The following is a 26,803-nucleotide window of genomic DNA, read 5'->3' as shown; positions in this document are numbered from 1 at the left end:
CTGAAGCACTTGTGGTTTTAGTGTTAGGATGTGTGGTTAGGGGGAGAGGTGGTGAAGGCCTGTGGTTGTTACCAAATTCTTTGAAATGGAAGTATGGGTAAGAACACAATGAAGAAAAGGAGTGAAACCTTGGAGCTCTGTGAGAGGAAAAAAAAGTTCAGAGGATTAAAAGCATTGTAGTAGGGTCATCTATTTCCATTTTTTAATCCGTGTTCGTTTTGCAGCACATTTTTATTCTTCATGTGTGAAGGGGAGGTGGTCTAATGAATGGGGTCCTTGCAAGAACTTGGTTGTGTGTGAGGGGGACAATGTGAATGTGGTACAGCCTTGAATAAGATACCTGAGTTCTGGGATCCATTTGGCCAGCTCGGATACACATCTGTCTAGGGGAGAAGGAACCCAGACCAGGAAAATAAGTGTTTTGTCAGGGTGGTGTCTCCTGAGACTTTCTGACTATAACAAAAAACAGTCATAGCTCTGTTTTCCGGAGGTTACCCGTCTGGCCATTCAGCTTCCCTTAGAGCTGATAATCAGCAAATGATCAAGGAGTTTGGTTGAAGGCACATAGGGGAGCTTCAGTGATCCCGCGGGGATGTGCGTACATGTGTGTACATGACTAGCAATCTGGCTTCTTAGCCCAAGGAAGACGGAAGACCGCAAATTTAGGGTACGGTCCTGAAATGCGCGGGGGGTATGGTTTGCAGTATTGGCCAATGAGAAAGAGGAAAAAACCAACAATCACACATAAGATCTCAAAGTAGGGGTGAATTTCCCTGGATATGTAAGGTCAGAATGCCTCAGTAACTCCTTAACACGTCCCCTTGTGACTGAACACAGTATTGTTGGGAACAGTGACCCCACATCCCTAAGAAAAAATCGAGTTATGGCCAGCCTGCTCTATAAAGAGGGAGATGTGCCCTTTCTATCCACAGTCATTACAAATAAAGTAAGTTTTGGTCCTTAAAGTTAACTGTTTGGATAATAAGCCTTCCACATTTATTGCTTCATCTGTGACGCTAAACTGTTTGTAATTCATGATCATTTTAAGGGACAACTTGGCAGGCCGTTGCCTTGCTAAATAGCTGGGCATTATCTTGCTTAGAGATAAGTTACTGACTTTTTTCGTTATATCTCTTGCATTCCAGGCAAATGAAACTATTCTATGTATGGGCATAGAGCCTAGAAATGGGAATTTAAGTATTGCTGGCTGCATGTACCACCCCACCTAGATGAATCTTTTACGTGATACTCCACTCAGCATGAAGTCTGGTTTACCCCTGATAAAACTCTTAGGGATTAGAAAACAGGCTTTGGATTTTAGCAGGCCAGTGGCCTAGGGACCAGAGGATCAACAGCTTCGGTTATGGAGAAATGAGGCTCCGTGCCAGGGTTCACGATGGCTTTTATTCACTTTATTCATCCTTCAGTTTACTCCATGAGGAACAGTGTTGGTTGAGTTGAGACATTAGGAGCGTGTGATGTTTATAAATTCGCACTGATTGCTGTCTGAGTGATTGTCATGTAGTTGACTTTCTTATATGTACAGCTCCCCCTCTTCCCTTCCTGGCCCCCCCTCCCAGTAATCTGCAGTAACCACTATACATCTGTGAGGGAGGTAATCCATTGTAGTAGGAAAAAAAAAAAGGATTCAATCATCTTTTTTCTTTATAGAATAGTTGCATTACAAAGTTGCCTGTACCGTTTTCAAAAGGAAATAAAATTATAATCATTTCCTTTGTCCAGTGGACTTCGTTTCTTTGGGTGTTTTTGTAGCTCTGTGTGGGTCCGCTACTCTCCCATCCTACATCTATGGGACCTTTGTAGGCCTCAGGTCTATCCCCTTATCCCACAGTTGGCAGAGCCTGGAGCTTAACTCCGTAATTTAGACCTGACCTCTTGTGCTTAAGAGTGTTCCTGTTAATAGCAAGTGCCATTGTTTAACTTGGCACCAACCAGAAGTTTTCATAAATTGGAATTGTCACTGTTAGATACAGTATTGGCATTGAGCTCTTCTTTGGTATTAGGGACAGGGGACCCGAAATGCCTGAATCTGGTTTCAGATTACAACTGTCTCCTGCTACGCAGTACCTGCAGTGATCCCCAAAGGACAGAAATAGGAATAAAATAGCACCGGTTAATTGGATTTGAGTCTCAAACCCCAGTACTGAAAAATCAGGCAGCTGGGTTGGCCCACGTGGAACATAAGGGGCTATAGCCCAGAGCAGTGCCTGACCAGGGACCTCGGGCCTGTGCCTGTGCCCCTCCCTCATTCGTTATTTACTAATCTCTGGCGTAATGGAAGGACCTGGAGTAGAGGCTGAACGGACCTAGGGGCAAGCCCTGAAGTCGGTTTGCTCCTGCTGCCTCTTTGGGTGAGAAAAGAGGAGCAGGTTCCGTCCTTGCGCTTGTCTGTGTAATGATGACTGGGTCTGTTCGTGTGCCAGGGCCTTGGCCCTCACTGCTTCAGCAGGGAAGGGAGAGAAGACGGAGCCCTTATCTGCACCACAGCATCGCCAGCAGTGCCTTGGAACTCTCTGGGGCGTGGTGAGGGAGAGCTGGAGGAGAGGGCTGCCTCACCCCAGGGGCTTTATACTCAGACCCCTGATGTAAATTACTGCCCTGTTTATCCAACCTGCAATTTGGAAGAAACATGAAATAAAACATTCCACTTAAGAAACAAGCCTGTGTAATGTCAGCGGTCTGGGGAAAGTAGCTGTCCTTTCCTCCTGCACTAGTGGGATTAAGTATATTAGAAATAAAATTGCAGTGGACACCAGCTCTCCCTCCTTTGACCTACTCAATCAAACAGTGATGTCATGATAGTGTCAATGGAATTATCTTAGTTAATTTTATTTTGTAAGAATCTGTTTCCTTCATCAGGGTAAACTATTGGGCTTTGGGTTTTGTACTTTTATTTGCTTAGGAACTGAGTAATTGCCCCATAAAACAGCATGATGGTACTATTAACACTGAATTATAAGACCTGTTATTATAGAATGTGCTTCCCTAGTTGGGACAAGACTTCATTGTTTGGTGCTTAAAATAATTAGTTTCTCCAAATGGGGTTATAATGAATAGTGTAAAATTTTACCTTTTTAAAATAAAAAAGTTTACAGTCTCTTGGGTGGCTTTTATGCATCATTTGATACTTACAAGGAAGGAGTTTCTTTTGGGTGGGATTGCAGGAGAGGGAAGTATATTTAATGTTCAGAACAGAGAGGTTTAAGAATGAGAAATATTTTATTTGTCATATCTGAGACGCATTTGAGACAATCATTAAAGGATTTGTCCTGCTGTTTTACCTGATTTGGATATTGGGGTTTCCAATTGGGATTTGGATTAAAGGTTTCATTGATCAGATATCCTTGATTTGATATTTAGGGGGGACTTCATTATGAGTGATAATTGTACGTGTCCATTTGTTTCTGAGAGTGCATTTAAAATGTGTATCTTTGTTTTGTCTCCTTTGCACATGATATTAAACTACTTAGGCCATAAATTTTTAGGCATAAGTGAAGGATACGTGAATACTTCTTAAAGAACAAGTTAAAATTTTGAACAGGAATTTGTTGCTGTTTTCCCACTGTTGAATTGGCAGGCTAGGTTTTGGAGCAAGTACCATTTTGGAATGACAATGGGCTTTGTGCTGTTTTGAATACTTGTATGAAAATCATTTATTCTGTAGAAGTAAGGTGGTCTGCCTTTCAGCCCTTCTCTGCGCAGAGTGCTATGGGCTCTGCCAGAGATACGGGGAAGTTCAAGATCCGCACGGTGATAAAGACATAAATGCACAGCAGGTTAAATTCAATTCAAGGAAATGACGAGAGAGAGAGAGAGAGAGAGAGAGAGAGAGAGAGAGAGAGAGAGATAATTAGAACATGATTAATTACCAAATTAGTGGCAAGGTCAGCAATTGCAACAATTGCAGTATAACCTTTGTTAACTTGCTTGGATTAACTGCTTATGAACAGTATTTTGATCCTAATGGAAGGGAACACCTGTTTTTATAGGTCATCCTCTTTGGCCTTATTTTCTGTAATTAAAGATAATGATACCACCAGTTTTTGTTTGACACCTGACCTTCTCGCAGTGTTGTCTCCTTTTAGCCCCTGAAAAATCCCTGGGGTAGGGTAGTTACTATTACTGATATATTTAAAAAATTTATAACTAAACGACAAAGTCTAGGTCTGGGAGGTGATGTTCACACGGCTGCTGGGAGACTCCAGTCGGGGGTCTCCTAGTTCAGGCCATTTCCTTGCTTTGGCTTTACCCGTCCTTGGGGCCTGGCGCAGTAGTGCGGTACTACAGGGATCAGAATAATTTGATTTTCAGCTGACTTCATGGTGCTGCACTTAAATTGCTGATGTTATAGGTGACTTTTTGGGGTCCTGGATCCTTTTTAAAAAATGGTGGTTCTTTTGCAGGAAGCCAGTTGAGGGAAATTCTCCATGAATGTACGTCACAATGATGATGACCGACCAAATCCCTCTGGAACTGCCACCATTGCTGAACGGAGAGGTAGCCATGATGCCTCACTTGGTGAACGGAGATGCAGCCCAGCAGGTTGGTGTAGTAAGAGGGACATTTAAGTCAAACTGTCTGAGCGGAAGCCGTTAACCCAGTCATTGTTCTAGTTTGAGATTCAAAGATCTGTGATTGTGAACATTAATAGTTCTAGAGGTAAGCGTTTTTGCTGTAGAATTACTATATGAGTTTTAAAAATACCAGTGATGGCTTTTGATAACAGCAAATCTTACCTCATTCAGTTGGTATTACTACTGAAGCATCAGAAAAATGTCTGATTTTTTAAATGAATCATTTTGAAAATATGTACAAGTCTTCGGAATAAAATGTCTGTTTATTCATGTCCTGTATTGTGTTTGCCTGGTTGGCCTGGTTGGCCAGAGCAGGACGCTCAGAGGGTGGGTCAGGTTTTGATCTCACACTGGGGGTGACTAACCTCGGCAAGACGCACAGGTCCACGCGAACCCACCCTGGCTTCTGGAGCGGTCCTTCCAAACCTAGAGCCTGCTGCTCAGAAAGTGACGGTATCTATTCTCTGTAAAACGTCTCTGTCAGTATTACCGAATATCACAAAATAGAAAAGATATTTCTGAACTCATTCATGTAGCACTTGGGAAGAAATTTTAATGGTAAGCAAAGCTTTAAACACATTTTTTAGATGAACTGTTTTGATAACAGATTTTTTTATTGACTGCCAAAACCGGGTTTGCTCAGTCTTCTAAATATAGAGCTACACAAAGCCAAAAGGATATTTAGGAGCATAAAGGTAAAAGGTTTTGTCCCATGAAAAGTAGAATTGGGAACAGTTGCATAAAAAATATTTGCCCAGACTCTATCAGTAATTCAAATAAGTTAATCAGCCATTCATTTGCTGTCCGCAGGTGCTTGCTTCCCCTCCCCCCAGTCTGTCATAGGACGTGAACGCCCTTTATCCATCACAGTCCGTTCATACTCTGCCTCTGTTGGATCTTACTTTGCTGCCTAATTTATTTCTATTACTTTCTTGTGCTTTAGACCATGAGCCTTTCAAGAACAAAGAATATCTAATAGGTGTTCAGTAAACGTTCATTGTTTGAATGCATTTCACCCCTTCTCACCACTGATACAGGCACCTCCCTTCCTGACTCTTCAGTCTTTCTCTCTCTCTGCTGGATCATTTCCACTAGACATCCTGTGGTATCTTTTACCTCAAAGCCACAAACAGTGACCCAGCCAAACAAGATCCTCTCCCTGGACTCCACATCCCTGTGTAGTGACCACTTCCTGTCTCTGCTGCCTTATAGTAGGTCTTCTCTAAGTGGAGCCTCTTCTTCCTTTGCTCCACTGCTCTTAGCCCAGTCTTCACTTGCGTCTTCTCGTCCTCCCCTCCCAAGCCTGTCAGCAAGGCCCGTTGGCTTCATCTCAGGAACATGTACTGAAACCACAATTTGCCACGTCTACTTCATTTCCGCTACCACTGCTGGACTCCAAGCCCTCATCTCTCTCCAGGGTACGACAGTCCTTCTCACTGGTCTCTCTCTTTTTTTACTTTTGCCCCGGCAGAAAGTATTTGCCACATAGCAGTCGTTTGAGAGTTTCCAAAAAACACCCACGTCAGGGGAGCTTGGGTGGCTCAGTCGGTTAAGCATCTGGCTCTTGGTTTTTCCTCAGGTCATGACCTCAGGGTCGTGAGATCGAGCCCCCTGTGAGGCTCTGTGCTCGTGTGAAGTCTGCTTGAGGTTTTCTCTCCCTCTCCCTATGCCCCTCCCCCTGCTTGCACATGTGAGTGCATCCTCTTTCTCTCTCTCTCTCTCTCTCAAATAAATATGTAAACAAAATCTTGAAAAACACCCACATCATGTCAGTGCCCTGCTCAGAGCTGCCCTGTGACACCTGGAGTAACATCCCCATGTCGGGCTGAGGCTGTCAGCCCTCTGGGTGTAGCCCTTGCCCTCTTCATTGTGCTCCCTGTGCTCTGGTCACGGGAAGGTCTCCCGAGTGCCAAGGACCACTTAAGGTGCAGTGTCTGGTCTCCCTTTTCACTGATTAAAAGGATAAAAAAACCAAGGTATTCAAATGTGACTCAATTTGGAAGGCAGCTTGGGCCTCCGCTCAGTCACCTAATTCCTGCACGTATGTACTTGGAGACCCGAGACCACCTATCCATGTTACTGTGCACTATTTTTATGTTTTGATGATTTCTTCCTCAGTACTGTGATTCAGTTTGCACAGAACACCCTTTTGCAGTTTCTGATCTCTAGCTCACTGAGTCCTTAGTTCCAGAATTTTCTAATTCTCTCTTCAGACGTAAACTTTTTTGTACCTAGAAATGACCAAAGCCTAATAAAAACAATGGATATCCCCCGGCCATGTGGCACTTCACTGCTCTATATGCCTACCTCCGCTGTAAGTAGAAGCTGCTTAATAATTTTGGTTAATAAAAATCACATTTTTATTTTATCTTGGAAGCTTTCTGTAAAACCAGGAATAGGAAAATCTGCTAATTTGTTTGTTGTATGCACCATCAAATATCAAGCTTTCTCAAACTGGGGCTGTACTTAATCTAAAAATTCTCATTGGAAGGAATGTTTTAGTCTTTCTAATTAGCAGATATGATTGTGCTAACAGCAATAACATTTATAGGTTTTGTGTGCCAAACTATTGATTGGCATGAACCTTAAATTTCTCTTGATGGAGCACACTTGTTAAGTGGACAGAGTGTGTTTGAAATACCCCTGTTGGCAGGATCAGCCCAAGATTTATCATGCCTTGAGGTTGCCTCTATGTCACTGTGGCACAGGCCTCTGGGCCTGACATTTTTCTTCCTCTTGCTGCCCCCAGAGTCTCCATCGGTGTCTCCGTCATTTCCTCAAGCCTCTGCTCTTTCCTTTGGGCCCTAACATTTAGCTTTGGCCTAGTTAAGGATAGTAGAATCCTCAGGGCCTGTGCGTGGAACCTGGGCTAAGGCACAAGGTGAAGACAGACCCAAGGAGCAAGCAAAACCAAAAACAGTGGGAAAATACCAGAGAGGAGGTAAGGAGAGAGGAGGGCCACAAAGAGAACAAGGACCAAAGGTCAGGACCCAGAAGTCAGGGACTGCGTGAGTTTTGAGTGCTCGCCTGAGACACCTGTTGGTATTTGCTGCTTGCTCCTAAGAGCCTGTGGGTGTGGTGCTCAGGAGAACTGTGTTCAAGGATCGGGACACAGAGGACACACTGGAGAATAGGATCTCTATTTATGTTTTCTGTTGTTTTTTTTTTTTTAATTATTTTTCTGAGCATAACCTTAAGATTTTATTGTCTTCATAGCATAACAAAATACAAAGCGTAGAACTGGATCTCTTGGCCCTTTCTCTTCCATCTCCTCCCAGTTCAGAAGGCTTGCATCTCGTTTTTTATTTTTAACTAATCTCTCACCCAACGTGGGGCTCGAGCTTACCACCCCAAGATCAAGAGTAGCCTGCTCTACTGACTGAACCCGCCAGGCGCCCCTGCTTGCATCTCTTAATAGCCAGCATTCTCTTGGATCTGCAGTTGGGCCCAACACGTTCAAGCCTAGCACAATCTGCTCTGTAGTTTAGCCTTTCTGCAGAAAATCGGCTTCGCCTGCCCACCATAGGCACTGTGCTTCCTCTCATAATGCTATTTCCCCTGCACAGAAAGAGGATCTGCCTTTCTGGTCCCGGGTCCCTTTGTGGGGTTGGTGCTTGCCACACTCGTTGCAGAAAGCCCGGGGTGGGTTTTAGGAACGCTCACCGTGTTCGTGAGAGCACAGTCGGCACGGAAAGCCCTACTCATGTTTTCTGAGGCTTCCCTGTGCTGTCCCTCGGAGACATTACCTCTTCATCTCAACCAGGACCTTTTGGAGACACAGGTTTGACTTCAGGGGTGGGCGTGGTGGACACTGTCTGCAGACCCTTGGGGGTGACGTTTTCAGGGAGGGGCGGACAACATCTGTTATGCTGTTTTGTAGCGCTGCCCTCCGGCCGTGGGGCTGTGCCTCCACCTCTGTGTTAGGAGTGTGCACAGCGAAGCTTACCTTGTGTGTGTTTACAGCATTCTTAATACTTTGCAGCTGTGTAGAGACATTCTAAACATTTCCGTATATGCAAAAGAACCACCGCAGTTATGAGAGAGCTCCCCAGTCCCCACAGGCCTCTTCCTCTGGATTTTTGTCCTGATGGTTTCTGGATTTAGTTACTATGAGTTCTTGCCAAGATGTCCACTGTGTTTTGACTTTCTAAATAAGAGACACTGTTAATTTTCATTATTCAGAGTCATGTTAAGTTTGAAACCTCAGTTTGTCATTTTATAGTGGTAGCAGGAAAAGGATGATTCTTTTCTTAAAATGAAAAGCCATCCTCATGATGAATGACGATTTAAAAAAATACATTATCAGCTAAATGAACACAAACAGTAGTAAAACACACAGTGTGGACAGAAGCAACTTAACGGCTTTGCTTATTTAACAGCTTTATTGAGATATCATCCACATTCCCTGTAATTCACTTATTTTAAGGTATACAGTGGAATTTGCTGTATTCACAGAATTGTGCAACCATGACCATGATTTTTGAACCTTCTAATCATGATAAAAAGAAACCCTGGTCCCGTCACTTCCCAGTCCTTTCTTCCCCGTATTCCTAGGCAACCACGAACTACTTTCTGTCTCTGTAGGTAATTGGCCCATTCTGGACATTTCATATAAATGAAATCATGCAATATGTGGTCTTTGCCTCTGGCTTCTTTCACCTAGCATAATGTTTTCAGGGTTTACCCATGTAATAGCATGTATCGGTATGTTACACCTTTTTTCCTGGCAAGTGATGCTCCACCACGTGGAAATATTACATTTTGTTTATTCATTCATCAGCTGATGGACATTTGGGTCCTTTTCATTCTTTGGCTATTATGAATAATGGTGTTGTGAACATTTATGTGCAAATTTTTGTGTGGATGTATATTTTCATTTCTCTTGGATATCTAGGAGTGAAATGGAACAGTTTTATTTTGAACTGTTGTTTTCTAAATAAAGTATCTCTGTTCCTCTTGCTATAATTTCTTTTACCTCTGAATAGATCAGCGTAGCTAAATAAAGTTTGCTACCCTAAATATGCCTGACAACATACTATTCTTGTCAGGTTTCCTGACCTGAGTTTTTGTGTATGGTTATATAAATTATGGCAAATACCCATCAGTGATCAGAATACATTTTCAGAACCTATGGTATATAAATTTGTCTTTGGTCTTAGAGGTTTAGACATGTAGCCACTAGTTTGAAGCATGAAAGTGTAAGGGCAGCCCAATTTCCAGCTTTTTCTATTGGTTTTAGTATTTTATTTTTTTCTTAAAAGATTAGTTATTTGAGAGAGAGAGCAAGAGAGAGCACAAGTGGGGGGGAGGGGCAGAGGGAGAGAAACTCCAACAGACCCCCCGCTGAGCAGGGAGCGGGATGCAGGGTTCGACCCACAATCCAGAGATCATGACCCGAGCTGAAGTCACGAGTTGGACACTTGGCTGACTGCACCACTTGGGCGCCCCTCTATTGGTTTAGAATTTTAATAATCTCTGGAGAAGAATTACAGCAGTCACCAGTGTTTAAATACGGAAACCGTTAGGTTAAGATCAGAAGTGTTACCAGACTCACTGATTTGCTAATTTCATCTGTGATACTTACAACCTACAGGAGGTGGTGTGTATGCCTCTTTCTATTCCTGTACTGTTGGTGACTCTTCTCACGTATATGTTCATTAGCGGGTCCCTGGGGGTGGGGATAGATTTAGATGCCTCTTTGTCCTCCTGTTCTTAGAGGGCAACTAGCAAATGTTTTGTTTGTCGTATTTCTTATGTCTTTTTTTTCCTTTTAAGCTAGCAGGATATTAATTGCTAATGAGTGCTCTTACTGGCTCTTCTTCAGGAAGTAGATCTCCTTAAATGTAAACAGAAAACTTGTTTCTCCCAGTGGCTCAGGATAACATGTGAACAGGCTTGCCCTGAAAGACAGAAGGTTAAAGTACCTCATCCGTGTCCACAGTTCTCTTGACTTTGTCTCTGCCTTTTGATCAGCATTCAGCATGTCATTTTATCAAGAGTGAGTTTCTTCCCTCCTTTTGTTTCTTCTTGCGAAAGCCTTTGTTTCCCCTAGACGGAGTACACAGCCAGAGATTTCCTGGAGCATTCTTCTGAGTGCACATTTCCAGACAGCACATTAAACATATTAAAACTTTCCATGTTCAGATGGTGCTCGTCATCGGCGTGTCTTTTACATCAGATGTGCTTCTCCTCCGAATTCAGTGACCTTTTCTCTTCTGGTTGATATCTTCTTAATAACTTTTCCTTGATGGCTCCCTCCTTGCATTCAGTAGTTCAGATCCTCTCACCACGCAGGTTTACTCTTGAAGTACCCTGATAGCCACCATGTCAGGGAGCCCCAGAAAGCGTTCTGCAATCAGTATAGCATAGACAAATGAATCAACGGTTCTTGGGACGTTTGCTGGGGAAGAAGAAAGATATTCAAATGAGAATGGGATTTGCAGTTAAAATAGAGGCTGTAGCTATTATCGCTGAACAATATTATATGACAACTCCCTTTATGACAGAATCCTGTGTAGAGGCTGGGGCTTGGGTTGAAAATGGACGGGGTTAGGTTGGTCACGTGGTTGGGTTTGGGGAAACTCGGCATGGGGAAGCTTGGTCTTCGGGCAGACTCTTAAGCATCAAGACTGTAGGATACGTGTACAGCTTGTGCAGATGGTGAAGAAAACGGTCACTGCAGACTGCCATCCACGTTCTGTCTACCACTCACACTTAAAAGGCCTCAGGTGTCTGGATACTGTCGTTGTCTTGTCTTCGAGATTTGGGATAGAAAGGAGGAGCGAGAGGGCAGGATTTAAGACTGAACGTAAGGAGGCACTGAGTAATCGATTTGTCCATTTTAGTAAGTATTTTTCAGATGTCTCCTGTGCTCGCACTCTTATCAGGTGCGGGTAGGTGCTGGCACCCCAAAGATGAATCTGACCCGGTTCTTGCCCCGTAGGAATGAGCAGTCGAGTTGGGGAGCAAAGCGTAGTTCACCAAAATAAAAAGGCTGTATTTACACACACGTAGAGCCCCGGAGAAGCGCTTGGATTGCAGAAGGTGCCCGTACCCTGGGAGCACCGCGGAAGGGTGGGTCAGGGAGTGGACGAGGCGGACAGGAAAACAGACCGGGCAGGGGTGTCTGTGGGGAGGCCGAGCCTGCACAGACCTCTCACTCGCAGTCAAGTCTGGGACAGTTACTCAGCTCGGTACACCACGTCATCGGTTTCTGCTTCTTGAAGTGAGGCTGCTCTGTAGGCCTAGTATGTTCCGTGGAGAGCTCATGTTAGTGGCATCCCAGACACACCGTCTCGGCACGTTCCACCAGCTCTTCTCTGGAACTTTGGCTAGTCCGTGTTCTTGTTAGTATAATTTTTTTTGTCCTCTGATGCATCCGGTGTGGCTGTCCACCCCTTGATGTCTGTTCCTCAGAGTTAGTGATCCCATAGCGACACTGATTGTGAGCAGCCCCCCCCCCGCCCCCCGCGGGGCTGCTTGCCAGCAGCACAGGCAGCTACCCCTGCTTCTGAGGGCCTGCTGTTCACTGTAAATAAAAAGGTGTGAGTTTATCCAGGTCTGTGGTCTGATTTTACAATCCTCCCTGCCTTAGGTCTGCCAATTCCGCTCACTACAAAGGCTTCTGGAAAGTCATAGCCTCTGCATAATCTCTGTCTCATAAAGGAAAATGTTGATGCCATATTATCAGAGGGTGTTGTTTATGTGGCACCCACAATAATTACACCATACGACATGTAATTATGACAGCTCTGAGCTGTCTGGGTTGAGAGACACTTCAGAATTTAATTAGCCAAAGGCAGTAATAATAAGAGACAAACTGTAGTCCGTATCCTTCAAATGGTAGAAATTGAGCTGCCTTCAAAAAGGAGAGGATTAAGGAAAAACACTGGCGTGGCAAAGTTGTTCTGCAAAATAACGGCAATTTTCAGCTCTGCAGTGGTTTCGACATTATGATTGTTTTGAACTTATTGCAACATTGGGCTGTGCGGCTGCGCCGTGAACTCCAGAACAGGGATGATGCCTGGCGTCAGTCCTTCAGAATGGTTGAAGGATGAATGAAATGAACAGATTGAATTCATCTGAACCAGGGCTCGAAAGCTGACCATTTGTCACCATTTGTCATACAGGCCTTCTCCTCCTCCCTGCCTCATTTTATAATTGATATCATTATTTAAAAAAAATAATTAGGTGCCTGTACTTAAAAATTGGAAGATTTAGATAAAATTCTGGATCTTTCTGTTTATCTGGAAAACCCAGAAGATCTGATAACACTGGGCTGGGCTTCCCACTTGGCAACAGTGGATTGGCAAAAAGTGGCAGCTGCCTGCTCCAGCGGGGGACTGTCCTCCTCAGTCCCCACTCTGTCCCCTTCACTCTGTGTACTTGCCTGCCTTCTTGGGCTCTCCAACGTTGGAACCTGGAAATTAATGTTTTTACCTTTGAAATTGCATTTTGTGCTCACGCATCTTGTGTTTCAGATAGAGCAAAAATGCTTGGTTTTTCAGGCACACTCGTTTGTGTAGCATACTTACGAAGTGATTTTAAGCCTCTTAGTTTTTCCCTCATGACTTGTGAAATGAACTGGTGTGGGCTCTGGTTCATCTGGCTTAGTGGGAGGGTTTCAATTATATGTCTTACAAGTTAGGACCCATGTATGGTGGTTTTTTTTTTTTTTTTTGGCCTCTAGCTATTCAGTGAACAGAATTTGAGCCCCCAGTCCGTGCCACATTGAGCAGTCACTAAAGCATAGGAGGGTAGAAGGAACAAGAAGGTGCCTTGATTTTACTGTTTACAGACTGGTTAGGGATGTTAAACACAGATGCAAGCTATCAGCGTTCCAAAGGCAGAGATGCAAATCCTTGTGTTTATAATCTTGTTTTAGAGGCTCCAAGAATTGAGACTTCCTTAAATGCTTATTATGATAGAATTTTTTAAAAGCAGACTTTTTCTGGTATTACCTCGATGAGGCATTTAATACCATTTCTATGTTAACTTTCTCTTTGGGTAAGATTAAATATGATGGTTTTCCAACCTCTAATGTTTATTGTCTTTTGATAATTTGTATTTGTCATGTTAGATGTGATGTGATAGCCATGGCTGTATCTCCTAGCATGGTAAAAATAATACAGAGACACACAGAGAAGAAAAGATGGGATAGTTCTCCATCTACATGCGTTAAGACATAAGTTTCCATATAACCATTTTCATGTTGGCAGACTTTTTTTCCCCCCAAATGATTGATTTTAAAAATAGGATCCTATAGAAATGATATATGTTATAATCCCAACAAGACAATAGTGAGCAAGCGGCATAAAATTAGTAACATGAATCTTTAAGTTCCAAAGCCCTGTGCAAAACATAAACGGCCTGCCGAGGAGCCAGCTGCTGAAGCCACACAGGATTGTATGGAGATAATTCTGGGTTTAGCTGCCTTCAGACTACATTGATTTCCCGGTTTAAATCGGGATTGGCCAGAAGGAGGTGCCTCTTAGTGATTTTCCAGCCAGCTCTACCTTTAGAATGAACTGAAGCTGGGCTGTAGTGGGCCTCCAGAAAAAACCAGAATTCACGTGCCCCTTTAGTGTTCATTCCGGGATGGTGTTGCTTCACAGCCTTGGGCCTTTTTCCTTAATAGGAGGCCAGCAGATCAGATCATTGCTGAGAGGACTGTATTTTATGGGCAGCAGGTGTGTTTAACATGATCCTTAATTAGAATAATTTGACCCTGCCTCTCCTAGATCCGCTCTTTATTGCCCATTCCTCACTCCTTGCGGTAGAGTAGGTGTGCATTTGGATAAAATGGACAGCCTGCATTTAGAAAATCACTTCGCTAAGAGTTTCTGCTTTGCGAATAACTGGGCAGTTAAACAGAGACAGCACGGAGCGGGAGCAGACTGGTCTAGCTTTGGGGGCAGGTGGACTGGAAAGTATATATATCAGTAAAGCTGTCATCGGGATTCCATTCCTATTATTTTCAAGAAATGGAAATTAAATCGTGTGAGCCAAACCTTAGATTTAGAGAGAAATGGACTTGTGCTTGTTACCTGGTTATGTTACATGACTTAATTTTTAAGAGGTGTTGTTAAAATGTTCTTGTGTTTTCTAACTAGTTAGAAAGATGCAGCACTGACTGAAGCGTATTACTACTTCAGATAGAAGTTTCTTGGGTCCTTGTATTGGATTGCTCTAGTTCATGGGAGAAAGAAGCCTTGACCCAGTGAAGCGTGTGCTTTGGTAGCTGAATTGGCCAGAGCTGTGCACCTCATATGCCTTTTCCAATTTCATCACTTTAATTTTTGTTTTAAATTGTCATCTTCTCATTACCTTGCAAAAAGTCCGTATAAAAAGCATCCTTAAAAAATGTCTGTTTATTTATAATTTATGTGACTTTAGTCATGACCAAAAATAAAGTAAGATAAAACATGAGTATAATATGAATCACGAAGGAATGGCATCCGTATTTTTCTTTCAGGGGTTGTGATGGGAAATCAGAACTTAGGCTTCTATATACCTTGTCTGTGAATAATACCTGTTTTAAAGACCCAGGGAATCCATGGAGGCTGGAGTTGGGTGGTAAAGGACATCCACTTTACTTCACAAGAGCCTCCGTTTTCTCGTTTTTAAAGTGGTTTTTCTCAGGGTCAGGCACAGAAGAGTTTTCCCATTTTTTATCGACTGCCCCTGCACATCCTGTTTCTTCAATGGGACTTGGAACGTCCAAGAGCCTCCCACAAGGAGACTGGAAGATGGGCACCACACCAGGAGTGTGCTGTTTCTTTGGAGGGAGGCAGTGGCTCATTTTCTAATTATTCCTACATCAAGGATAAAAGATTCTGTAAGGTTGCCTCTTCCAGAGATTTCAGGGCCTTAACAATGTAGAAGACTCATTAAAGGTCAGATGTTTGACATTGAAGGAATTCCAAGTGTCTTGAGTTTTTGGCATTTACCTCCACCCTAAATGTTACTCTGTAAGCTTGCTGGTCACCAGCAGGCTTTTGGTGTCCACTTTTAGTTGAGTGGTTATTTGTGGGCAGTAAGTTGAGTTGTTGGCAAGAATGGCTTTTATTTGATATTTTGATTTCTTTGTTCCCTCTGCAGTGGAGGGAGTGAGTAGTAACTGTTTGAGGGCTTATGAGGTGCTAGGAATGGTGCTAAGCACTTATATACATCATTTCATCCAGTAATCATACACCCCATAAGGCGGTGATCATTTTTACAGACAGAACCGGAGGCAAGAAAGGTTAAGTACTTCCAGCTGGCACATCGCAGAACTGGGACTTGAGTCCGTTTAGAACCTACCTTCCCGGAAGGGTAGAGTCACTTGGGTTGGGCGTATCTCATTGTCTTGTTCGGGTGAACAGTTGGGAGAGATCTGGGGACGGGGTTTGGCTGATAGTAAATTACAAATTTCATTGCGAAGACTCTTCCTGTTCTGTGATCTCCACAGTAGCGCTGGATCTGGATCTGGAGCTTCTGAAAATTGCCGACCAGGTGCTGGTGATGGTGGTGGTGGTGTCTGAGGCCTGGAGGCACGGGTTGAGTTTGGAGGAGGAGTTGGGAGTGAAGTCATCTGAGGCCCAGGTTACTAGAGCTCCTCCCTTTCTTTCCTTAGGGGAATGCTTCTTTCGCTGAGACTAGCAGGGGGTGGGGAGTGGTTCCCTCTGGGGTCAGCAGCTTTGGACTGAGAGCCACGGTGATTGACGAAGGGTAGCTGGGGTTCCTTGTTGCCCCCGCCCCCCCCTCCCGGAGGCCCACCCGGGGAGCTAGGAGATGACCTTTTGGTCTGCCTTCCTTTCCTCCCAAACCCCGCCTTGCATTTTCATTCAAAAATTACATCACCCAGAGGCACAGTTTTTGTGTCTGAAGAAATCTAAAAACTGATTGTAAGACTTGAACCTATTAGCTTGTTTGTTTTTCATTCTGAATTTATAATTATGTCTCTTAAGTAATGCCAAAATTACAAGAAAAAAAACACCCTAAGTTTATCCTTCAAAGAGAAAGAAAATGGCCACTTTGCTACAGGAGCGGTTCTTTTTTTTTTTTTTTTTTTTTTTTTTTTTTTTTTTTTTTTTTTTTTTAATTTATTCGACAGAGATAGAGACAGCCAGAGAGAGAGGGAACAGAAGCAGGGGGAGTGGGAGAGGAAGAAGCAGGCTCATAGCAGAGGAGCCTGACGTGGGGCTCGATCCCGTAACGCCGGGATCACGCCCTGAGCCGAAGGCAGACGCTTAACCGCTGTGCCACCCAGGCGCCCCAGGAGCGGTTCTTAAATCTCTCACCTCTGCTGCCTGTTCTCAGGGGGAATACAGAAGTAAGTGTCCTGCGGGGTTTGTACCTTGAGCTTCAATACCGCACCCATTCGCTCGGCTCGCGTTCTTTGTTTGAGATTGATGAAGGGCTGCTTGGACTTTGTCTCTCTTCAAGATGTTAATTATATGTTTCAAAATCATGTGTTCTGTTAAAAATCACTTACGCATAGCCTTGGAAAGAGACCTGGAGGCCGGGAGTTGCTTCAGGGGTGCAGAATATTGTTTTGGAGGCCTTGGGAAATAAATCTTAAGAGTTAGTTCATTTACCACCAAGACATATTTAGTCAGTGTATATAAACAAAAGAAGTCACAGTGTGCCTGGACATTATTTGTCCCAGATGGAGTTTAAACTTGGCTCATGATCCTGCACTGATGTCATGGCGCATAAACGGGCCCCGAATGAGAGCTGTGCATAGAATCTGCTGTGTGCTTGTGTGTGCTGAGGGCGGGGGAGGACGAGGGGAGGGGCTGGCCGGAAAATCTTTGTCACATTTTTCCTTCGTTGTCTGCAGAGACTAGTGTCAGTCCTGAATTTGGACTTGGTGCAGAATGAGGGAAGAATTGGAATAATGTGTTCATTTGTACAAGTCGGTATGTGTGTGCACCCAGGGATATCATCATTCCAAGTCCGAGCGTACAAATGCGCGCCGAGCTTTCCAGCGGTTGCTTATTGCAAAGCGCTTGGTACTAAGATCTAAAAAGGAAAATCTTAAAGCATGACATTTTTGACGAGCATTTTCAGTCTGTTTGTCTTGAAACCTGAAATCTGGACAGCTTCTTTAAACTTTCTAATGGTCTTAAGTATCCAGCTGTATAATTCTGTTTTCCTGGAATGTATGGTGGATAACCTCTCAAGCTCCTTGCTTGAGTGTTTAAAAAGGCAAATGCCTGATGCTCCGTAGAGAATCTGGCCAAGTTTAATTCTTCCTGTGTGCTTTGAGAAGGCAGCTTATGGGTCAGATAAGGGTCTTCTGGAGTTCTGAGCAGTTAGTAGGAAATTTCCACAACTGTGGTGTTACTTTATTACTTTTCACTGCTGACTTTCATTATGATAATCTTAATTAGACGTGTTTCCAAGTAATTCAAACCATTTCGTAGATGTAAAGGGCTTAGATTTCAGAACTTCTGTGAATGGATTCCAAAGTCACTATTGTTGCCTGAATCCACGGAAGCTGAACAGACACCGGAATGCAAATGAGTTGGGAGGTGAACCTTTAAGGAAAGCCAGAATGTTTCTCAAACAGAAAATCTGGTCAGAGGTGAGAATTGGCAGTGTGGTTTTTTGTTTTTGTCGTTGTCATCATTGTTTTGAGAAGATAAAAGCGCAGGTTCTGATTAAAAAAAAAATTTTTTTTAATACTCTTTCTTTAGAGGCCACATTTTTTTCTTAGAGATTGGTCACTGGTAGAAGTTTGAAGAAAAAGAAGAATTAATAGTTGTTTATTGAGCACATATTATGTGTAAGGCCTTGTACCAGGGCTGCATTAGGGTTGCTCTTTTCCTTAAGTGCACATATTACTGCCCCCCCCCCCCCAGCCCATGAGGAGCTGTGGGGATGGGAAGGTTAAGCACCCTGTGGAGCAGAGCCAGACTCATCTGCCACCTGTCCCCTTTGCTCTCCTCACTGTACAGCATGGTTATCTTGGTTGATTTTTTTAAACTCTAGAAGTCACAAAATGAAATTAAAATAAGATTAGCAGAGAGTGAGTTAACCACTCAATATTTACAGTCTAACATGTTACTTAGAAGACAGCTCTAGCCTGAGCTCCATTTAATTTTATTTCTGCATATGGCATGGCAGGAAAAGACACTTAAACGTGTAGAAGAAATATGTGCTATTAAGTATTCATTTTTTAAAAAATCTTTAAAGTGCTTAAGATTGGTTTTCTAAATTTATCTAAAATTCTGAGTCCTTATTCAGACCTTGGCTGTGTATGTACAATATGATAAAAGGCAAACTTCAGCTTTAAGATTTAAAAAATGAATTAACTAGTTTGAAATGGAATTATTTAGGAATCAGAAAGTAGATGTTTTGGGGATATGATTAACTTTGGACCCTTGAAAATGAGTAGTGGTTCTCCTTTGACTCCTAATTATATCTATTTCTCCAGTATCCTAACAGTCCTACTAGTCGTTCTTTGCTTGTGGTGCGCAAACCGATCAAAAATGTGGTAGGTGGACAGCCTAATTCACTGTGACCGCTTGGGGGAGTTGACTAGAAAGGAAGGAAAGGAATGCTAGGTTGGCTCTTGGGCTTAGCTTTTTAGAGTAAAGGCCAGGAACCCAAAGAGAAGAAACAAAGTGGAGGAGGGGGTGGAAGAGGCACAAGACAGGGGCAGACTGTGGATGCCTATCGATGGTGGCTGGGTAGAAATGGAAGTGGCAGAATCACATAGAACAGAACCAGAGTGATGGGAAGTAGGAAAACAGGAAGTAGTTCTGGCTTGCAGAACCCTAGACATGGAGACTTCACGTCCATCATCTTAGAAACTTCAGTGTTGGTTGAGAGGTAGGGCGAGCTTGTCTACAGCAGACACTGTGACCCTGGCTCGCCATAGTCAGTTATTTTTGAAAACTTAAACTTCGAACAGCATAATCTCTAAATTATGTCACAGGTGGATTTTTCATTAACCTCTCTACTGCTCTCCCTGTGCCCAGTGTCTCCCATCTCAGTTTCAGTTTCTCACTGCTGTCAAGTCATCTGGTAATGTTGCTCCCCCTCCTTGGGAAATACTACTGCTCACAGGATAAAGTCCAGACTTCTAAGTGGGGTGAAGAGAGGCTTTTCCTAGGTGGCCCTGCTTGGCAGTCTCATCTTTACCCCCCTGGACCAGGCATATGCCATTAGGGCCAGGTTGGAATTCTTTTTTTTAAAGATTTTATTTATTTATTTTTGTGAGAGAGCCAGCACAAGGGGGGCGGGTTGGGGGAGAGGCGGAGGGAAAAGCAGACTCCCTGCTGAGCAGGGAGACTGGTGCGGGACTCGATCCCAGGCCCCCAGGATCATGACCTGAGCCAAAAGCAGATGCTTCACCGACTGAGCCACCCGGGTGCCACCACGTCGGAATTCTAAACACATCCTACAGTCCAGGCTTCTGTGCGTTTGCTAGGGCGATTCTTCTTTGGCTTATCCGCTTGCAGTCTCTCGCTCCTGCCTTAAATGTCACTCCCAGTGGTAAGTTCCCTGATTTCTCATGGCTTCCTTCAGTTTCCATAGCTCTTAGTAGCAGTCATATTTTATTACAGGTAATTGTATTTTCTACCCTTGTACCAACGCACAGATAAGTAGGATGTCCTCTTTCTCATCTTAGTATCACCAGTGCTTTATGAAGTGTCAGGCACAGAGTGACCACTCAGCAAATGCTTTTGAAAAATCAAGGCTTTGATAATTACATTAGGCAGTGATTTAAATAAGTTTAATCCATGGAAAGTCAAGGCCTGAATAAGTGAGAATATACGGTATAGTGGTGGGGAGGGGGAGTACTCTCTCTTCTGTAAAATCCTTCCCAGATCCTAGCATATGACCTGTTTGTGTTCACTTCTGATTTGATGTTAGTGGCATAAGCTGCCGGGCAATCGTAGTGTTCATTTTATATAATTAAAAAAGTATAGTAATATAGAAAAGTCAGCTCTAGAATATTGGATAGCAAAATAGTGGGAACTGCTTTCCTGTCAGTTATAAGGATGAGAACATTCTTCATGGGTACATTATTTCTTGATTATGCCTTATGGGGAAGAACCCTGTTAAATGAATGGCATGGCCCACATCGAAATAGGTTTAAAAAATATTAGAATATTGGGGGGTGCCTGGGTGGCACAGTGGTCAAGCGCCTGCCTTCGGCTCAGGGCGTGATCCCGGCGTTATGGGATCGAGCCCCGCATCAGGCTCCTCCGCTATGAGCCTGCTTCTTCCTCTCCCACTCCCCCTGCTTGTGTTCCCTCTCTCGCTGGCTGTCCCTCTCTGTCAAATAAATAAATATAATCTTTAAAAAAAAATTAGAATATTAGGAATTTAGACAGTTAAATATCTCTTCACTGAACTGCCTTGAGATTCTGATAGTAGAGTTGTTTGCTTAGGTTCAGCGCATAGCTTAGCAGAGCTGTGTGACGTGAAGTACAGCATCCACATGGGTCCTGTTGCTCTTTCTCAGCCAGTCAAAACTAGACATGAGGTGGCTGGGTCTGAATGGTGGGAGACATTTTAGATCAGTGTGCAAAAGCACACTCAGGGTAGGGCTGTTAGGTGAAACGTTGCCTGAACTTAGCCCGAATCGCTCATTCCCCGTAGAGCACAGCCTGTGGACATGGGGTGCATTGATGGAATGGAGGGGCAGAAAGGGGTTCTAGCCCACCTTATGGACGTTTTTGACAAGGATTAACCCTGAAGTGGTGTTGACAAGACCAGATTTTGTCCTCAGTGAGCATAATTTTCAACTAAAGAAGAGTTACAGTTTCGGTACTGAGAGCTATGTGAAAAATGTATTTAATAAAATGGAAATTATGTAAGTAAATCTCATGGTGCTTCAAATGCACAAGGGTGTTTGGCGGCTGTTACTTTTAGCCAGGGAAAAACTAGACTTAAGCTTACATAGACTTTTGGTCTTCTATGTTCTTGGTTTTTATCTTGAAAGTTCTCTAGTTGAAATCTTAGACTCTGGCATTTGTGGCTCTCTTAAAAGAGGCTTTTAACCTAGTTTTGGCCATCTATATTACATTTTGCATTTTTTCCATTTAAGTTAAGGCTGTATTTTTATTCTTAGCAAACAGCAGCTCTTTTTGTAATAGAATCTCTTTATTCAAGGCAGTATACAATTAGAGTAGAAATGTATGACTTCTTACAAGCTGCCCTTGTATTCTCTTTATAGCCCTTACCACTATCTATAAATGTTTTTGTTTAAACTCTACCCCTTCACTACCCCTCCTCATCCCGCCTAAGTTCTGTTTGTCAGCCTGAGGTGGACAGAATTTTGTATTGTCTAAGGCTCTATTCCCAATGCCTGGAGGAATGCCTGACCCATTCTGGTCACTCACTGATATTTGCTAAATTAATAGAGATATAGTAGTTATTCTTCTGAGGACACTTGTTTCATGAAATGGGCTTTTCTTGAACTCTTTTGAATGTATAGATTTTCAGCAATCCCTGGCGTGATTTCAGTGCATAAAAATGTCCTCCTTGGTTTGTCTAGTTTCTCCTCCCTTGGTTACCTTTTAATCCATTCCTGTCTTTTTTGTTAATCATGGGTGACTTTGGGAAGATAGAAGCTATCGATGCCATTGTCTTGGAGTCCTCTTATTTTTCTTAGGCCTAGAGTCGGGCCGTGAGAAGTGGCATCTAGTGATTGCTGATGGTCCGGGATTAGCTCCTTGGTCTGTTTCAGGATTTGAGGGGAATTTAAGGACTTGGCAAGGACTTTATGAGAATAAACCTTGCTCAGTATAAAAGCCACTGTTGGTTGTTAGTTAAGGGTTCCCTTACCACCCAACCTGTTGTATTGGAAGTTATGGGCTTTGGCTCAGGGAGTGGGCTTGGATTTCCTAGAACAGATCTTGTCCTCAGAGCCTGTGTTGGAGACGCGCCCTTGACCTAGTGAAGTGAGTTCTCTCCTTATAACTTATATAGCTACACCTTATAGCTGTTTATTACAGTATCTTCATGAAGAATTGACTGGAGCCCATGCCTATCAGAGGGGGAATCTGTAGTGGAAGAGAAGAGCCTGCGTTTTGGTCTGATGGGGCTGGATTCCGGTGCTAACTCAGTCATTTTGTAGTTTAGTGACATCAGACAAGTCACTTACCCTCTTTAAGCCTCAGTTCCCCATCTGTATAATCTGGTTAGTAATACCTACCTGGCAGACCACAGGGGTTTAGTAATGTGTATATATTACTGTGTATATAATCATTGTAGGGAAAAAAGCTGTTAAAAGGAGTTGATAAAGTAGCCTGCCTCATTCTGAGTTGATTTTAGAGACATGTAATGGTCTGTTGAGGGCGACAACTTCTGAACCTTCCATTCTTTGAAGAAATCGGAGAACTAAAGGTTTTGGAGTGTTGGAGTATTCTTTGCTCCTTGCTTTAAACTGGACAGGTCCGAGGGCGCCTGGCTGGCTCCGTTGGTGCAGGGTGTGACTCTTGATCTTTGGGTTGTGTGTTCAAGCCTCAACTGGGTGTTAAAATCTTAAACAAAACAAAACAAAACAACTGAACAAGTTCTAAAGCCCAGGAAGAAACAAAACAAGACTATCTTGTGCTACCAGTGTTAGAGAGCAAGCAACAGCTTCAGTACCATGGGTGTCCCTGTGCCTTGACCCAGTGTGTAAGTACTTCTGGAGGCTTCCAGGTCTTGTGTGTGTTCTTCCTGCCAGCTTTGGAGTCAGGATTCAGGTAGAACAGGTGAGCAGATGAGACAATCAATACTTTCCCATTGTCTTCTAGTACCTTTCTATTTTATCTGTCACATTTTAATCTTGGGACATTTTCTTTGTGTATATTATTATACACAGATAATTATTGGTTATTTGCCGCCCATCTTCTCCCTTTTCCTGATTTGGAGCAAAGGGAGGGGACTCAGAAAACATATGATACCCACTTCTCAGTTTGCTGGAGACCAGCTCCGGTCTCTAACCCCAGGCACCAGGGTCTCAAAGGTGTGTACTGATGGATGGTTCGGGCCTTCCAGGGCCTGGCTGGAGCTTGCCAGGATTTCTCTGGAGTTTGGGAATCTGGGAGTGTGCATGTGTGTGTATCTAGAAAAAAAGTGCTATTATTCCTCTCATGTAATCAGAAGTCACTTTTTAGAAGTTATTAGATATTCGTGGGGCTCCCGGGTGGCTCATGTGGTTAAGCATCCTGGGATTAAGCCCCAGGTGAGGGAGCCTCCTTCTCTCTGTTTTGCTCTGCCCCACCACGCACGTGCTCTCTCTCGCCCTCAAATACATAAATTAAATCTTAAAAAAAAAAAAAAGTTACTAGATATTCTTGATAGAATCCTTCCTTATGTGGAACTCTTCTGCTGCTCTTAGGTTGTATCCTTTTTTCCCCCCTAAAGGTATCTGTAGGATAATGATAAGTGCTGGCTGCAAGCGAGAAGTTCATTTATACCTAACACAGTTAAGAGTAAGGCAAGCCTCACGGTGTGGCAAGTGCAAGAAGCTCCCAGAATGGCACAGGATCTCCTCTCCTGCACGGTTTCTATCTCGAGTGTCTGGCTGTTGGATTTAACTTTCAAGAAAAGTGCACATGTAATGTTCCATCTTTGGTCAGTCACTGCTCTTCTCCCAGCAGAAGCTTCTGTGGTAGGCACATCTGTGACCATGGCTGTTTGGTTAGGGGGCTGGGAATTTTTTTATTGGAGCCGTAAATTAGGAATTTGCCTCCAGGAATGGTCTTAGATACTGTTGCTCTGGGTAATCAGCCACCCACAATTTACATGGCGGTGGTAGCTTGCTTTTTTTGCCTCTACTGGGTAAGAAACCGAGTTAGATTTACACCTTTAAGGAAAGATCTGTTGACACCTGTTTCATTGTCTTGTTGGGCAAAGCTTTCTCACGATGCTGTTTTAGCCTTTCGCTTAATTATATCAATTCTACCTCTTGTTTTATTGTGTAAGATTTTGGAAGAATGGTCACTTATTTTTCATTAATTTTTGAGAAACTTGCCTCTGGTTATTTTGGGCTGCTGGGTTCCTGTAGCCCTAACGGATTTGAAACTGATCTGATGAAGCAAACGTAGCCTGAAGTATGCTGTTATGATTTGATTAACACGGTTCTATTTCAGCATCTCTGGAGAAGAAGAATCTGTCAGTGGTTAAAATCTTTCTTCCTCTGACGAGACACAGAATGCAGCATGAGTTGTTTTAAAGCTGACTTTGGAAAAGCAGGAAATGCTTAGCGAGTGGACAAAAAAATGATGAGGTTTGGATAGTGATAGGATGTTTTATGTTCTGCATTTATGAGAACTTGTAACAGTTATGTCTGCCTTGTGGCTAGAGAGAGAAGGGAGGCAGGGAGACAGGGGAAGGGGCAGAGAGCGGAGGGGAATGAGAGAGGGGCAGGCTGCTGTGATAGGAAAGGTTAAGCGCCAGGGAGCCTGCCAGGGTGTGACTCACGTGCCTCAAGGCTGGGTGATTCGAGGCGTGCTTCTGCCATCTCATTCATGGCTGTTGTCAGGGACAGATCACTGGGCTGGTGTGTGTCAAAACTTTATTATTTTTTTTTAATCTACCTTTATTGACAGTGAAAGCAGCAAGGTGGGCAGTCGACCTCAGTATAATAAACTGCTTTCTTTTAAAATAACTCCGTGCCAAGATGAATACAGGTTGCTCAAATAATGACTTTTGCTCTTACTAAGAAAAATTGATATTGGGACACGGGAGATTTGCCTGGTTTCTGAGGTAACTTGGTAGATTATAATCTGGTTGCTATAGCAACCCAGCAGCAGGGAAAATTACAGGAACGAAACGAAGAGAGGTATTTTAGTAGGATGCTTAAAAGCTCTTTACCTATCATCGTTCCCCCTGAGCAAGCAGGGTGGGGGTCAGGAATTGGCCTCCAGAAGCAGAGAGGGGATGGCATTGATGGCTTTTGGAGGTTTTGAATGGTGGTCTGGTGTCAGTGACCGCTAAGGAACCGTTATAGATACTTTTCATGCAATGTGAGGAGTACGTAATGTGACAGAATTTGGAGTGCACCCCAATTCAGAAATCCCTTTTCTTGTCTGGGACTTTCCATAATACTGGTGAAATGTACTTTCAGGACCTGCGTTCAGGACACGTCGTCTGACAATTACGAGAGTGGTGGAAGAGAGAGAGTACATGAATTTGGGATTGCCAGAGAATATCTGGGGCATAGTCTTGGTGTCCTTTGATTTTTTTTTTTCCTCTCTAATTAATTCTACAGGCCTATATTATAGGTCTTATCCCTAGAGGTTTCAACACAAGCAAATGATTTCTGCTCTATTGCAGTAATGTTGAAATTGGTCTAAGGACTTTTAAAAAGACATGGATAATTTTCTTTATTTATTTTTTATTCTGTTGTAGTCGAGTTATGTTCTATGTTTATGTAAAGATAAAGTTAAATCAAAACTATTTTCATGTTAGGAATGACTTTAAAAGCTCAGTTGCAAGAAAGCAGTTGAAATGTTTTAATCACTCTGTAGAGATCTGAAGGGATTTCCTTTTGATTTCTTAAAATGGCACAGTGTGTTTACATTGGTGAGAATTTGAATACTTAAGACTGAAAGATTATTGACACAGTTACTGTACAGGAAAAATAAATTGCCTTGAAACCACCATTATAATTCAAGATAATGAGAAGCACCAGGGATAGAGCTTGGACTGCTTTTTCTTGAATGATCTTGTTTTCTCCAGTTAATGCATTTCCTGATTCAAATAATTTTAATATCCCAACAGTGTCTCCTGTGGTGAGTTATTAGAAGAAGCAAAATACATGGATATTAAAGGTTTAGGTTTTAAAGATGAAACAGCTTTGGTCTCAGACATTTTTACAGAACAGAAATTATGGTACATATAGTAAAAAAAGTTGTCTTTTAAAAAAAAAGTTGGCTTTTTAAATTAATATTATGAAAATTAATTTCTAAGTTAAAATATTGTTTGCAATGGCTTTCCTTATGTTTTACGACTTTCATTCATTCAGTGGAAATAGTTATCAAGCACTTACTGTAGGCTGGGTACGGTTGTGAGCACTTACTTCATGTCAGACCGTGTCCTTACAGAGTTGATATTAAAAAAGCAAAGACAGGGCGCCTGGGTGGCGCAGTCGTTAAGCGGCTGCCTTCGTCTCAGGGCGTGATCCCAGCATTCTGGGATCAAGTCCCACATCAGGCTCCTCCGCTATGAGCCTGCTTCTTCCTCTCCCATTCCCCCTGCCTGTGCCCTCTCTC

At 43.1% G+C, this 26,803-nt stretch overlaps 1 protein-coding gene across 5 annotated transcripts in view; it reads left to right on the top strand.

Annotated features, from left to right (window-relative positions):
- Window positions 1-26,803, top strand: part of FNDC3B (fibronectin type III domain containing 3B) — a 339,887-nt gene that overhangs the window by 68,902 nt on the left and 244,182 nt on the right. For 4 of the 5 annotated variants that reach the window (XM_034662802.1, XM_011227894.3, XM_034662800.1 and 1 more), the window contains exon 2: window positions 4,425-4,563. The exons of the other annotated variant lie outside the window; for it this stretch is intronic. In XM_034662802.1, the coding sequence (XP_034518693.1) occupies window positions 4,453-4,563 (111 nt within the window). In that variant the 5' untranslated portion in view covers window positions 4,425-4,452. The remainder of the gene's footprint in view (window positions 1-4,424; window positions 4,564-26,803) is intronic. 5 annotated transcript variants of the gene reach the window in all.

Source organism: Ailuropoda melanoleuca, chromosome 1 (assembly GCF_002007445.2).
Source record: "Ailuropoda melanoleuca isolate Jingjing chromosome 1, ASM200744v2, whole genome shotgun sequence".
NCBI lineage: Eukaryota > Metazoa > Chordata > Mammalia > Carnivora > Ursidae > Ailuropoda > Ailuropoda melanoleuca.
The sequence above is the reverse complement of the archived record's forward strand: the minus strand, read 5'-3'. Positions and strand labels throughout refer to the sequence as shown.